The sequence below is a fragment of the Toxotes jaculatrix genome, chromosome 21, assembly GCF_017976425.1.
Source record: "Toxotes jaculatrix isolate fToxJac2 chromosome 21, fToxJac2.pri, whole genome shotgun sequence".
Taxonomy (NCBI): domain Eukaryota; kingdom Metazoa; phylum Chordata; class Actinopteri; family Toxotidae; genus Toxotes; species Toxotes jaculatrix.
The window spans coordinates 9,891,923-9,907,634 of record NC_054414.1 but is presented as its reverse complement, the minus strand read 5'-3'; the positions used below and the strand labels follow the sequence as shown (position 1 = coordinate 9,907,634).

The 15,712-nt window shown below is 44.9% G+C and overlaps 1 protein-coding gene across 2 annotated transcripts in view; it reads right to left on the bottom strand.

Annotated features, from left to right (window-relative positions):
- Positions 1-15,712, bottom strand: part of capn15 (calpain 15) — a 36,873-nt gene that overhangs the window by 11,743 nt on the left and 9,418 nt on the right. For both annotated transcript variants that reach the window (XM_041067170.1, XM_041067169.1), the window contains exons 2-5: positions 8,308-9,976; positions 3,573-3,781; positions 1,419-1,602; positions 229-452 (exon numbers count right to left, since the gene is read on the bottom strand). In XM_041067170.1, coding sequence (XP_040923104.1) covers positions 229-452; positions 1,419-1,602; positions 3,573-3,781; positions 8,308-9,954 — 2,264 coding nt within the window. In that variant the 5' untranslated portion in view covers positions 9,955-9,976. The remainder of the gene's footprint in view (positions 1-228; positions 453-1,418; positions 1,603-3,572; positions 3,782-8,307; positions 9,977-15,712) is intronic.

Genomic DNA, 15,712 nt, shown 5'->3' with positions numbered 1-15,712 from the left:
ATCCAGTCTTTTTCAGATGAAACATTTACTGTTTATTTTTTAATATATTAGCTGTGCAGTACAAGAATATCTATTGTATATGTACTGTGTGTATGTATATTGCTGTTTAACAGTGGAAACAGTGACAAAAAGGAAGGTGAATAAGTGAAAAGCAAAGCTGGTAAAGATAATGTTCCTTATGCTCTAATTCCACAAAAAAAAAAAAAATCCCTTCACTCCTTCTCTTACCCCGCCTCCTTGGAGCTGAGCATCTTGGCCCAGATGAGGTCTGTATCGATCGGCTCCTCCCGGGGGTTGGTGGAGCTGACCTGGAGCATGAGGGAGTCGCAGGGAGCCCCCGTCAGCGTGGCCAGGCCCTCGATGGCGCGCCCTGCCTGCAGGGCGAAGTAGGAGCCATGGAGTTTGGCCAGGGCCTTCTCAATCAATGCCACCCACAGCTGCTTCCTCTGGGCCTGAAGTGATGGGAAAGAGAAAGTGAAAGTATTTGGTTGAGTGTCAGCCAGAGCACGGGTCGCTGAAAGAGGTACATCTGTAACAGGATGATGTGTTTGCAGTGAGGCCTGTTTTAAGGTGTTGGCTCTCAGATGGTGTGACTGTGACTATCATCACCTCTCATATAATTCTTTCTTATCTTATCATCACTGCCCATGTTACACTTCTCTAACTGTTTTGTTGAAGCATTTATTGTTTGTTCTGTCAACAAAGTGAAGGAATTTACTTTGACCTGGCCTAACCAACATCTCTTCTTTTTCCTCCCTTTTTTTTCTTTGTCTTTTTTGAGAATCTAAGATTGCTGGTGCCAAGCTTAAATAGATAAGGTATGATGTTTTACAGTATGTCTCTCCTGCATGTCTGTGCCCCTGGTTTTGTTTCCCTATGCGTTGTTTGTTGCATAATGCAGTACTTCATTTGTCCTGTAATTGACTGTTGATAAATTAGACCTCCAGGCACATTGCTCCTCTGTTTGGTCCTCTGAGACAAGCATGTGATAAAAAGCGAGATAATGAATTTGCTTGAACTCACATTAAGAAGTTAATATTACATTGCTGTAAGGCTGCAACGATGAATGAGGCGGCTGTGGCCTTGTGATGCGCTGCTTACAGATTCATCAAAGAGTTTATGTTCAGTCAAACATCCACTAAATGTTTTGTTACCTTGAAGGGTCACAATGGTTAGAGAATAAAAAAAAAATTAACACCACACATCTGTATGCATCGGTATGCTTCTCTGGTCCTCTGTATGCATTCAAAATCTATTCTCGCCAACCTCTATGAACTTAAAGAGGACAAAACATTAAATGAGATGAAGAGTGTCTCTTTCCTTTTATTCCTAGTTCAGTGTCCCTGCAACCTCTCTGACATTAACAGATCTGTGATCCTTCAACTACAGGATTGCCCACATCCCTTTCTGTCTCTGACCTGGGAGAAGAGGAGGTAGCCATAATCATCGCAGGGCAGCATGTCGTCAACCAGCACCGTCGTCCACGTCCCGTCTTTACATAGCCGAACCTGGTAGGCCCCCTCTGGGCAGATGGTCCTGGTGATCATCACCCTCTCCACAAGCTCTGGACGCTCCGCCAGCACCGCCAGCGCACTCAGGAACCTGGAGAGAGATAAAACTCAATGAACTGGAAAATGAAATGTCGGATCGGGATGGACAGATGGGTGGATGAGAGGATGCGACTGAAACAAAGCGGAAAGACAAGGTGAATTAAGCAGCGAAACGAATGGCAGAGCCAAAGACATAAATGATCAGCTGATTGTGACGGACAGGTGGACGGCTGAATGAACGCCGAGTCTAGTCAAAAAGACGGGCAGGGAAAAGGAATGTCACCTGACAGGAGCAATCACAGAAACGAAAAGAAGAAACAGACTGACAAGCAGCCTCAAAATGTGGAATTAAAACATCCTTTTCCGTAAGGTAGTGTGAGCAGTTATGAAAGCTTTTTATTTTTTTACACAACATAATTTGCCCTCATTGAAAATCAATCACGTTTGATGAGTCAAGCTTCTGTGCCTTCTGGTTACCTCCCCATTACTGTTAATTCACCCTGCAGCAAAGACGAACGGGCTGGCCTAATTAGCTTGTGAGAGAAATTAGTTAATCAGAAATCCAGATACATCACAAAATGCTAATTCCTTACACACACACACACACATATACACACAAAAAAACATGGCTGGGGACACAAGGATCCAACTTAAAAGGAATATATTTTTAAGTGAACATGAGTTCATCTTAGCGTGTAGAAAGAGATCATACAATACTGATGAAATGGCTACAAACGGGAGGTTTTGGGGACAAAGAGCTAAAAATATTTGTCTTTGCATGCTGCTGACTCACAGCTAATTTTGCACATACAGTGTTTTGACCCCCTTATGAACAACACAGCTAAAATTTGCAAAACTGTCAAGCTACTTTTGCCACTGGTAGTGCTGCCACTACATCTTCAGATGAAAGGAATATCCCTTTCAATACACCAGTCAATGCGTGTAGGCGCAGCAGCCATTTAAAGACTGAAACTCTTTTGTGTGGGGTTGGAGATGCGTATTATTAAAGCTATATTCCATCTGCTCAAGTGGCAGCTCAGTCTGCCGCTGATGAAAAAACCAATCGGCTACAAAAGGAATCAAATGAAAATCCAATTAGCCGTGCCATAATGTGACTCTAATGTTGGCTTGTATTGCAGCCATACTCAAGGACAAGGGTGACTGGCACTACTTTCTTCTGCTGTCATTGCAGCTGGGATGTTTGCTGGTTTATTAGGACAAATGTGTGTGTGTGTGAGAGAGTGTGTGTGTGTGTGTGTGTGTATTAGAATTAGAGAGAGGGAGAATTTGGGTTACATCCTGTTGTGAGTGAGAGGATTCGGCTCTGGGGAGGGTTATTTTTGATAAGCTGCTGGTGATGAAGCGAAAAGTTGTATTGGGACAACTTTATGAGTGACTGTTCTTTCTTGCGTGTGTGAGTGTGTGTGTGTAAGAAAATGGTGGATGGCAACACTCACACACACACACACACCCACACACACACACCCACACACACACCCTCAAAGGACACACAGAGCAAGGGCAGGGAGATAAAGAATGTGTCCAGACCTGCATTCCCCTGAATAATCTCCCTGTCAGGTGTATCTGTACATCTGTCCAAGTTCCCCTCTGCTCTCTTCTTCATTTAATCCTTGCCTTCTTTCCTTTTCTCTGCCTCCCAATTTTTCAGTTTCTCGCTTTCTCTTTCTTTATTTTTTGTTTCACTGCCTCTCTGTCACTGTCTCCATCTCTCTCCCTCTCCTTGCTGCAGGCTGGGGTGTTCATCTAAAGCAGTCTCTCACAAAAAAACCACACAGACTTGAAGTGTTATCTGTTGTCTGTTTTATATTCCTCTAACCTTTCAGAGACTGAACAGAATGAAAAATTTCCTTTTACTTTGGGGATTTTCGGCTATTTTTGTTTGTCCTGGGTCAAAATATTAGTCAGGGCATATTTCCTTGTTTTTCTTTTCTTTAGAACATTCAAATAGTCCAGGGCTGACTAGCGCCCTGTGTGTCCTTGCTTTCGGTTGTGATTACTCACCAGCAGTTTCCGAGCAGGCCTTGCAGGATGTCAGAGGGCCGCGGCGTGCGGAAGACGGACCACTTGACGCCTCTGTCTTTGAAGTTGCTGCAGTTGATCTCGTGGGGGCGCAGCCACTTTTTGATTCTCTGCTGGACACTGTCGCCCTCTGGGAAGCCCACGGAGCGAGGTCCCGGGGGGAAACTGTCGTCCACAAAGTTCACAGAGTTCTGAACAGATACGAGAGGGAGACAGGGTGGTGGACGGGGCGGAAAAGTGACAGGGAGACAAAGGAGTGAGACTACTGAACCTGTTTAAATATTGTCACCGAGACTTAAATTTTAAACATAGAAAGACGATGAGAAATTGTTAGGAGAAAAAGTCTTATCTAAAAACCAGAAAATCCATGCCCACAGGAGCTGGTGAGAGCACTTATAAATAAAGCTTTTCAAACAGATAATGCAGACTTGAAGGCGATTTGAAGCTTTGAAGACGATCTGTTATCTATCTGTCTCTAACCTGCATTTCTAATATGACATATTTTGAATGAGAGGTGGATGAGAATGAATAGAGGACAGGTCACCACATGAGCCTTGGATTATGGGCTAAACAAGGACAAACCATTCCCTCCCAAATTTATTCATGTGGCTTCCACTGTTAGTGTGGCATCACACATGTGCACAGCAGGAGACCGAGTGTGGTGCCATTTATCAGCCTGTATACAAGACACATATGCAAATCACTTCCAAACATTCGAAGCGCCTCTTTTTCTGACACGTTCCCTGCCGAGCGACAAACACTTAAAATGACACACTGGATTTTAACACTCTGAAATTTAGCTGCCTCTCTGCTGTAGACAGGACCCGGGCCACATGGATACATTAACAGATCAAGACACCCAATCTGACACACTATCTGTCCATCTAAAACTCTCCTGTACAAACCTGAGAGGGCAAACAGCCACACACGCAACCCTATCCAGTTTCCTATTTGCGGTGTCAGAAGTGGGCTCGGCCAGTCGTGTCGCAGGGCAGGCGGGGGATGTAATGTGGGCACCCCACTGGTGGCTCACAGTGAAGCGAATTGATTAGTCGCCATCCCCCACAATCCAATTCTGTAGCCTGGATGCAGCATAAGCTACCACACAGAATCACTTCCAACGCTGCCTCGCCACCCCAGCCATCCGAGGTCTCCATGTAGCTTATAGATTCTGTAGCTCAGTGGCTTATGTTTGACCCTTGTACTGGCTTCTATTGTATGGGCTTAGGGGCTGATGTGGATTTACCACAGTGGTGGAAGCTTTAGCCCTGGACACATACAGAGACTAACCTTCACCTTGTACAATCTGTACATAAACAAGGCTAGAGAGTGGTGAGAGACACTAGAATGTGATCAGTGACCACAAGGTCAAAGAGTCGGCCTCATTTAGTCCCAATTGTTTTGTGTGTGTGTGTGTGTGTATATATATATAAAATTTATTACGTTTTGGGGCTGTATGAATTTCCCTCTTATTCAAGTTGAGGTGTTACTCAGGCTCCACCAGCGTAAGCCTAGCTGGCTGTCCTCATCAAGTGAACCTGGTGCTGCTGTCTCTGATTCTATCACTGGACGCATGCCAGCACGCAAACCCAAGACTGCAATCAGCCAATTCAGTGCTGAGCTAAGAAAACCTGCTGCCTTCCTGCCATCTCCCAGAATACACTAAACTGGCAGCCATACAAACGCCTTTTTTGAGGATAGTAAGCTTGTAGCTAGACATCTACATGTTACAGGCAGCGTATTGATCTCGGAAAAATGTGGTGACAAGGAACCATAGAGCTGGATTTCACAGTGCCACACTTATTAAACCCAAAACAAAAGCGGCCCTGAACAGCCTGGCACGTACACGACTGTCACAGGCAGTGAAAACCTGTCACTGCAGGCAGTCACAACCCAACATGTAAATCAAAACCCCAGATAAAATCCAATGTGTGGCAAAGAGAGTGGTGTTAAGAGGAAAAAATAAAACAAATCAAAGTCGATCTGTTGCCTCGTAGCATCTTTTTGTTGCTCCCTCAGAGGGTGACATGGAGAGGGAACAGAGGAACCAGTTCCAGCCATGCTGGGTTTTACAGTTCACAAGCAGCGCTGATGGCTCTTAGTAGCATTTACTCGTTTGGCATGGTGAGTAAGCAGACACGCTCTGGGGCACTGGCACCAAGCACACACCTCTCCCTCTCAAAACCAATCAAGGAGAGCAGAAAAGCAAAGCGGCAAGGAAAACAAACTGCACTCAGGTGAGGAGAGGATAATATTTCTTACACCATAACACTTTATTTTTGGTCTTTATTGATTGCTGCAATCTGCATGAACTCTCCAGTAACCTAAACAGCGACTTTCATCGGCAATACCATCAGCTATAATCCAACGAGTCTAGCACGAAAATCTGAACTAAGCAAATAAAAACTTGTGGTCTGAAACTCCCACAGTGTTTGTGCGAATGGACTGCCCACACGCCTCGTAAAAGGGTAAACCAAAAGCTTTTATCATTATTACATTTTCACCACGGGTGTTTTGGAGCTTGCCAAGTGTTAATGCCTTGACAGAGATGAATTCGACAGGCTAGTGCCTCTTGCTTACCAATTTTACCCCCCTCACCCTCATCTCTCTGACCCCTAAAACCAAGCTGCAGCAGTTGATGCTGTTAGTGATTACATTCACTATAGGGAAGCGGATCATTTCTGCTCCTCTCCTCTTCAGCTCTGCTGCTAAAAATAGACCAGCCCTGTGTTCACCTTAGCACACACGCGCACACACACACACACACACACACACACACACACACACACACACACACACACAGCCAGCCAGGAAAAAGGAGATGAAGAGGGGGAAAGAACTCTGAAGAGTGCAGAGGGGCAGAGGGGCAGAGCTAGTGAGAAGGAGGACTAAAATATTTTGGTGAGGAAAAAGAAAGATGATAAAAGAAAGAGTAGCTTAAATGTTGATCTTAAATTAGGAAAGAGGAGGGGACGGCGGGGATAAGGGATCTCCGATATCCTTCCTTCCTACTGAGCCAACTTCCCTCCCACGCTCGCAGCAGAGAGCCCTGTGACTTTCAAAGAAGACATTAATAATGCATCCTGAAGCTCACTTCATGCGATTGTAAACATGGCATGATAGGTGCCATGGCGGCGTAGTAAGTGAGCATGCATCAGACACACAAATGAATTCAGAAAACACAGGCCTGCTCCAAAAAAAAAAAAAAAAAAAAAGAAAAATAGCTATGGATTCTGCAATGTGTGCGTTTTTTTTAGGTTTAATTAGTCCAATCAGGTTTGTCTCATTAGCATAGGTGTTAGCAGTCTCAACAAATGGTCTCAAATGAACCCTTGTGACAGCCGTGAGTAGCATATCCATGACAACATCAAACAGGCTTATCAAAGGTTCACTGCAGAGATAAAGTGAGTGTGAAGTGGTGTGATACAAAGAAGCAATACAAAGGTTGTCACATCTTAACTATAGTTGCTAGGGAAAGCACATCTGTGCCTCCAAACAGCTGGGACACTAGACCAATCAGGGCTCATGAATGACAGAATTGACCTTTCTTTATCTTTGAACATTAAATGCCGATGTGCTGGTGCGGGTAAAATGCATCATTATTTTAGGTCGACGTGACAACGGACAAGTCTGTAATTACAAAAGTATAAAAACAAAACTTTTTGCCATGTGACAGTTATGCAACTTGATGAAAATGTTTGGTTTCAGGGAATATATTGATATAAAAAGAAGCATTTAACAAGAACCATAGTTCTGCAAATTGGAGCAGTGAGGTTCACTTTAAAGGGAAATTACATTCAGAATGATCAAAAATGCTTTATCTCTCATAGACAGGTCTGCTATTATATATAAAATGTATTTCATTAAGTAGTCTAATATCTTCCTAAAGAAGAGCTCAAAGCTGCGGCAAGTCGACTGAGGACAGGAAATAGAGAGTCTGACTCAAACTAAGCTGTCAGGATAAAAAAAAAAACATCCCAACAGAGTCTATTCAGTACAAACAATAAAACTGGAAAGATTAGAGTCTCACATCTGCAACAGTGAATTTCTGAAATTTGTGAGCTGATTTTTTCCGTGACCGAGGGCAGGTTGTAGTCTGGATATATAAATGAGACACTCTGCATCTGCAGCTCATTTAGGTGGCCAAGATTCACCCGCTGGTTGTTTAAAACTCAGTTAACGAAGCCAGTGCAAACGGAGGCAACGACAAAGCCTATTAGCATTTCTCTGAAATTAGAGAGATTGAGGGAGAGGGAACAATGCCAGGGCCATAACAAAAAAAGGAATTAAAATGAAGGAACTGCAAAACTGTGTGCGCCCTGTGATGCATTACACATTGAAATAAGCAGAGTTTGACTTCTCAGAGAAGCTGAGGAAAACTCAACAAAATTAAAAAGATAATGGTGACACATGAAGAACTCACTAGTAGCAGAATAACAAATGACTCGTGTCAGTTGCCTGTGGATGAAAACTTGCTACAAGACTTTACCTGTTCACCCTTTAAAGATAATGCATACTCAGCACAATAGAAAAACCCCAACAGCAGCAAGATCTTATGAAGTGATAGAAATAGTGGTTTAACAGATGTCACCACAGACAGTGCCATGCCCTTATAATTTACTAATGATATGCAACACTACGTCTGTAACTTTTGAGCCATGAGTCATGAAAGTGATGTTTTTTCATGTTTCCCAGCTACAACTCATTTTATTCTTACCTCTCTGCAGAAGCTGACTATGTTCTCCCAGAGCTCCTTGGCTTCGCCCTCATCATTTCGTCGACGGGCCTCAACATGCATGCTCTCCCTCCTCTTCAGGGGCTTCACCACTTTGCGAAGGGTGAGGTACTGCTGTGGCGTGTGGCATGCTGCACAGTTCTTGGCCTTGATGTCATTGAGCAGCGTACATGCTGGGCAGCTCCACTGTCCTACCTTCTCTTGAAGGCTCGATGAGGTTGAGGATGAAGAGGAATTGGAAGAAGCAATAGCAGAGGAGGAGGAAGGGAAACCCCGGGCCTGTTTCCGTGTTTTATGACCCGAGGAGGACGAAGAAGAGGAAGGTGTACAGGAGCATGATGAGGTGCCAGACGCCAACGGGAGGCCACAGTGTGTACAGCAGCGGGGTAGGGGCGCCTGCTGCTCCTGAAAGCCATGCAGCTTGGAAGAACCACAGGCTGAGCACTTAGGTACACCTGTAGGGTTGCGCAGGGTGCACTTGGAGCAGGCCCAGGTGCTAAAGTCTGGGCTGGAGGGGCTGGCTGGGGTGAATCGTACCGTCTCACAGCCAACAAGGTCAATGAGGTCAGCACCGGCCCGCGACGATCTGCAGGCCTCGCACTTAGATGAGCTACCTGGGTTGGGTAATGAGCAGCTAGGGCACTTCCAGGTGGGGGCAGCTGAGGAAGCAACAGGGAGGTGGGGGGTCAGTGGGTGGTGTTGAGGGTCTTCTTCCTCCAAGATACTGAGGCGCTTGCTGGGGTATGAAGGTTCCTGGGGCTGGGCATGTTTGGGCTTGGCTGGCCGCTGGGGGCCTGGCTGGGGTGGCACACTGGCCGTTGAAGGCGAAGTGGGACTGGGTGTGTTGGTGCCTGCGTTTGGTGGCCGTCCTGGAGGTGGCACCTCTCTCCTGCTGCGAGGCACAGGGTTATTCTGGAGGGAAGAGAATGAGGTAAAAGGGGAGGAAAGGGACTGTGAGGGGACATGTGGAGGTTCTTGAGGATCACAGGGAGGGGCTGGTGGAGAATCATCTGTTAGGTCTATGAGTAATGGGGCAGCCCCTGCTGTGTGAACAGGAAATCCCAGCACAGGCGTGCGCACTTCAGGCACCACCAGTGCCTCAGGGGGGATTTTAGGTAAAGACAGTTTCCTGGGCCCACCACAGGCTGAGCATGACAGAGCCACAGGTGTGTTGTGGAGTGTGCAGCGAGGGCAGGCCCAGCCCGAGTGCTGCCCCTCCAGGCCGCCCACCTCTCCATTGCTCTCAGACCGCCGCAGCACTTCCTCTTTAGCTGGATGCTGTCCATGGGGCTCAAGCAGAACTGTGGGGGTGAGAGTGGGTGTTGGAGGTTCGGTCGGAGCAGACGGGAGGCCGTTGGCAGTGGCGGCTATGGTGGTGGTAGGGGGTGTGTGAGTGGCAGGGGATGGTCCAAAGCCGCAGACAGAGCAGGCACCAGATCCCTGGGGGTTGTTGAGGGTACAGCGAGGGCAGGCCCAGCGATGCTCCTCAGTGCTGCTCAGCCGCAGGATCTGGTTAAGGTCAGGTTTCTGGCGTGGTGCCTCGCAAATGGAACAGCGAGGTGCTGCGCCGGCATTTAAGAAGGTGCAGCGTCCACATGACCACTCGCTGCCTCGCACTGCTGCTGCCATGGAGCCAGGAGAGTGAGAGTGGCTGGAAAACAGTAAACAATGAGTCAGAACACATTCAACAGTCAAATCAGTCAGCAACATATTCTGCCATATAACTGTAATTGCTTTGCAATAATACATGCATATTAAGCATCCTGCTGCTCTATCACTGCAGCTATTTCAGCCAGTACTATTCTGAGCAACGTTTGAATGAAGTGTCGGTGGAGCAAAGTAGGAGGAAAACAAAAGATGGAAGTAACATGGGGTCAGAAAATGTGAGAAATAAGCTAGAAGCTAGAGACTGAATACATGCTTCCAGTCAACTAAGGGTGATTATCTTTAAGGAAGAAGAGGACAGCAAAAACATCTCTGAGACTGCAAGAGGAGGAGAGACAGACAGAATGAGAAAAGAAAAATAGAGTGTGAGAGGCAAAGATTAGCCAGTGCAGGGGAAAAATCAAATCTCCCTCCTGGGGGCACTGAGGGCAGTGAATCCATACACAACGGCCACATGATTAGAGCCGGGAAGACAGCGCATAGAGAGGATGAGCCAGAGGTGGGGTGAGGCGAGGTGAGGCGAGGAGAGAAGAGGAAAGGAGAGGGGAGGAGGCTGATATTGCCTTAAAATGCTAAGGCAAGAGTTCCTTGAGTCCTCCTGACTGACACTTATTAGAGTGGAAAAAACACACAGGATCTCTTCCACTTCACATTAGCACCTCTCGCCCCCTTTTTATTCAGTGAATGTTAATGCCGGGTAGACAGGGGCAACTTAAGGTCATGTCAATCTCATGCCCAAATGAATTTCCAAATGAATTTTGAATGGATGGGTCTATTAATTCTGGCAGCACTTATGACTTTGGCATATTTTAATGACAAATCGTTCATACCACCGGATTTCGAGGCACTTCCAAAACAACTATGATCAACACCTTCAACAGGACTTTGGCGGTGTAAACAGTGAGACGGGGAAATGTGAGGAGAGGAGAACAAATCAGTTTTAGACAATTCAGATTCAGACGCAAACGGAGCAATTCATCCATCTAGTCAGGCTCCTAAGTTGATCTCCACCTCTTACATATAAAAACCTAAAAGAGTCTGTTGTTTTGAATTGACTTGTATGTACAGTTCATTTTGTGCGCCTGCAGCTCAGTCAATCTAACTTATTGATAGTGGGTTTATTAGGGTGTTTTGGGGAGGAAGCAGCACAGTTGGAAACAGAGTGCGGGGGGGGCGGTTGCTCTCTGGACAAGCCCATTAAAATGTCACTGTCACTCAAGCTGCTCATGTGTGAACACCAGCACGCCAGAGAAGATAATGTGGGAACTGTAGGGTGGCAGAGGGCAAGGTGCTAAGAGCTAGAATACCGTGATGCTTTTTACATTGATCCAAGTGGCAAAGATGATGCCCACAGAATGACCGCAGAGTGTGTGGACCTGGTCACATTTATCCCTCTTTATTATAGTTTGGTGCAAGACACAACATTTAAGGCTGCTTTGACAAAGGCTTTTACGGAGAAGCAGTGGTTTCTGACTGTTTGTAAAATATCTATACTGTCTCTGACAAAAAGCCTATTGTTCTATGAGAGACATATTCTGATAATTCCCTTGTTGTTTTCATATAAGGGCATGGAAACCTCAACAACCTCACAGTCCATGTGACATTTTTTTTAATGCCACTGAGGAAGTACAGAAGAGGCTTGTAAGGGTGACTGCTGGTTGGCTGCCCCAGGTCTTGCTCTTCTCCACTGCAGCACCATGTGTCCAGAAAAGCTTACTGCCCTTAGTTCAACTCCATTAAACCCTTTCAAACCAGGCAAGTGCTCAAAACCAAGGGGAACCTCTTACAGGAAACCTCTCGCCCCCCAGTTACTCTTGTCAACTCTCCTCCCCACGGTAAAGAGGAGAGTGACAGCAGGGAGAGATGCTAATGCATCTCTTTGTGTCTGTGGGTCTTTTCCGCTGGGTGTGTATGCAGGCATGTATTTATATTTATTTGCATACACAGCAACATAGTAGCTTGGTTAATTGTCTAACAACATTTGTGCCTCAGTCTGTGTGTGTCCTCAGCCCCAGGGCAGCTGAAGTATATAAGCAGAAGTTCCAGTTCTTTATGTCAGGCCATTAGCATTCATTCTCCTGGGCCAAAGCCAGCGGAGTGAGGATGAAATTCAGCCCTCCAATGATAATAATGAGCGACACAAAGAAAACACCCTTCTTGTGAAGACACATAAACACTGAGAGATCAGTACTTAACTCTTTGTTTTTCATCCCACAGTAATATCAGCCATTTCTTCCGGGTAGCTATGAAAAGTTAAGGGTCCTTAACCATAGAAATTAACATAGAGGGGGTGAGTAAGAAATAAGAAAAAAAAAACCATCAAAACCACTGGTCTACAATGATTCTTTACTAAGCTCAGAAATTATTTCATCTATCCTCAAACAACCTGTGCTGTGTCCTCAGACCACAACTCAGCAGTTTAGTTAAATGTGGTTGAATTAAGTGGCAGCCCCATGCTAGCATTAATGGCACATGTTCACACCATGCTTGGCTCTCCAAAGGCCTGCAAAGAGCAATGACGACAACAACAACAACAACAACAACAACAACAAGTGTCAACACCTCATGTTTGATGACAGGTTCTTGCCTGTGGCCATTTTCATAACTGTCAGGCCTCTTTCATCTCCAGCGAGAGAGCAAAGTCACGGTGTCAGCCACATGGAGAGTTTGTCAAAGCAATTGATTTGGTTCTCGCTGGAGCACAGGGATTGCGAATTCATTATGTTTCTGTTTGCAGCGGCCGTTGCAAGAGCTTTTCATCAAAATGATCAGCCTCTCAAGGAATTTTTAATATCAAGCTTAATTATTTCATTATTATCTGCTGTAAGCATTACACCCATCAAATGAAAGTAAAACATGATGAACAAGCAAACCACAATCCTAACCCTCAATTAAAAGGATGCATTGTGACTGTATAACGAGTACACACATACACGCACACACACGCACGCACAGACACACACCTTTGTATGGGCAGTGCATTCCTGCAGCAGAGGACGAACCACTATTGCCTGTGATCTCCGGACCCTGCTTAAAAGGATGCTTTCCGTCTACATGCTCCACTCATTCACAGGACTGTGCACAAACACACATAAACGCACACACCTTTTGTCCTTGGCCCTGTGTTCAGTGGAGCTGCTCTAAAAGTGCCCACTTCAGCTCCTACAGTTCCTCAGTGTCGCAGACCTGGGCAGCAAGCCAACAGCTTACAGTGGCGAGCGAGAGAGAGAGAGAGCAAGCGAGAGAGAGAGAGAGAGAGTGCAAGCGAGAGAGAGAAAGAGAGAGAGCTCACCACCTTTTAGCAGTGACGTCCTCAATGCAGCTCATAAAGTACCTGCTCCTAGTCTAAATTCACTTAAATGAGAACATCAATGACCCCTGGCCAATTTTTCAATGCTTCGCTGGGTGTAAGACAATCATAGAGCACTTCAGCAGACTATTAGAAGCAGTGTGAGCTCTAAAACGCTAAAACGTTTGCGAAAAAACCGGAAACATCACGGTAATGGGAAAAAGTTAAATGAACTGCCTCATCTGAGATTTCTTCAAGGAAGTCTTCGGGTTAGAGAAAAAAGGGACCTTTACAGAGGCCGACAGAGTAAAGAGATAAAGAATGTAGACAGTCCTGGGTGTAAGATGAGTCAGTGAGGCTGTGAGGAATGCTAAGGCTAAGGTAAAGCTACAAAAGCACTGCTGACACTGTGTAGGCCACCTATGGCTGGCTACTTGGATACACTCCACATACTGAACTCTGTTAGGAGATCAAGTGAGCCGAGTCTCGCCAGCTTCTCCCTGTCTCGCTGTGAGACATTTGGCCTTTGTGCGACAGTCATTAGCACTGCCTTTCCAAGGTTGGCCCTGAGCCCAGGGCCTTAGGAGAAGGTGTGGTACCATCCTTGGCCATTGGGGGCAGAGAGTTTCTGCTTCAGTCATTCAACAAGTATCACCAGGAAACTGGCTGTTATCATGACAATCCTTTTCCGTGGTGATTAAACATGGTGATAACACTAAACTGCTTCAACCATCACATTCAGCTAATAAAGAAAGAAAATCAAAAGTTCTTGGGACAAAAAGGTCTTACTATAACTTAACATCAACAACTCAGACACTGAATTGGCAGTCTAATGAATAAATCCCAGAATTAGACTTAAGGTAAAACATAAAAGGAGTCAGGCAGCACTTCAGACATATAACAGATGGACAGTCAGTCAGCGCACAGCGCCACGCAGGGTTTCCTTGACAGTTTATCTCGTGACTAGCAGTGCTGTAAAAATGAGCAAAACACAAGGTTAACTTCCTGGTATGAGACCATATCTGGCAGACAAAAAAAAAAAAAACAGGATCCCAACTGTAACTAGGTGCTGGTACACATGACAGTTGGAGTGTGTAGCTACTGCTGAAAGCCACATACAGAACATGCCAAAACAAATGAGCTGCAAGCTAAACCCCGAGGTAACCACAAGGTGTGTGTACTTGTATGATTAAAAGTACTTTCCTAATAAATTAAACTAAGCTAACTGGCTCAACAGACGCTGGATGTGGTGAAGTGAACTTGCCTGTATGGGGGTTGCTCCTAATTAATAATGTACCCGATCCACACAGTGCTGGGTCAAGCTTGTCAGAAGACTTTACATGTATCTTTGAAAGGGAACTGCAGCTGCTGCGTAGACGTTTGCACAGCCTGCAGACAGCCGATAATTACTGTAAGAAAATATGCTGTCTAAAAAATCTGAGAATTATGACCAATAGGAAAACTGATGTCTACAAGTTAAAAAAATGAAGACTCCAAACCTTAGATGATAACTGTATCATATTTAAAAAGCCATCTTAAATAGCACAAATGAACTAATTCATTAAATGCTCTTGTTTTTCCAAATTAAAACAGATGATTGTAGATTATGAGAAAATTTGAGCATTTAAATTTTCAGCTTGGTCTGCAGGTTGAAGGTTTAAAACATTCTCATGGGGTCAATTGAGCCTAATGAATTGTCAATAGAATAATCAATACTGCAAATAATCAGGACCATACTATCTTGCCTTCACACTAAAGCTGCAAAACACATTTTCCATTCAGTAATCCCTGCTAGCCTCAGTGTTACCTTTACAGTATTTTGTAATGCACTTAAATTCATTGGTAGATTAATGTTTACATAAGGTATCAAGGCCTATATTACATTATAACTGCTTTTACCATCTTAAATAATTTTGCTATTTTCTTCTATTGTTACCTCTTAAGATTTCAGTTTTGTGTTATACTCTCTTAGTCAGCGGTTTTTCCATTTAAACTTTTTATACCCACAACACTCATTCCCCCACATGAATTAACAGCTACATCTAATCTCATATTAAATATGCTACACTTGATCTGTTTATAGTGCATTTTGATTTGTCGTTTGCTGCAGACCTAACCTCTTTGAATGTAAACATTCGCCTGGGTCATTTGAATTTCCTGACATTTAGGACATCAGCCGTCTGAGAGTACAAATAGGCTGTGTGAGGCTGGATAACTGTAGGTAGCCTGACTGTGTTGAACTCACTCCAGATGTAGCCCCTCCTCCACACACAAACACACTCAAATAAAGTGAGTCACTCTGGCGATAAATATTTACAGGCGCAGTTTTGTTTGAACACAGGGAGAAGAACTGGAGATGTAGACATGGAGCTTATAAAATGTTTGTTAGAAAAATGTCATGGCAGTTGTGCCCTGGACAATGGATCTGTTTAA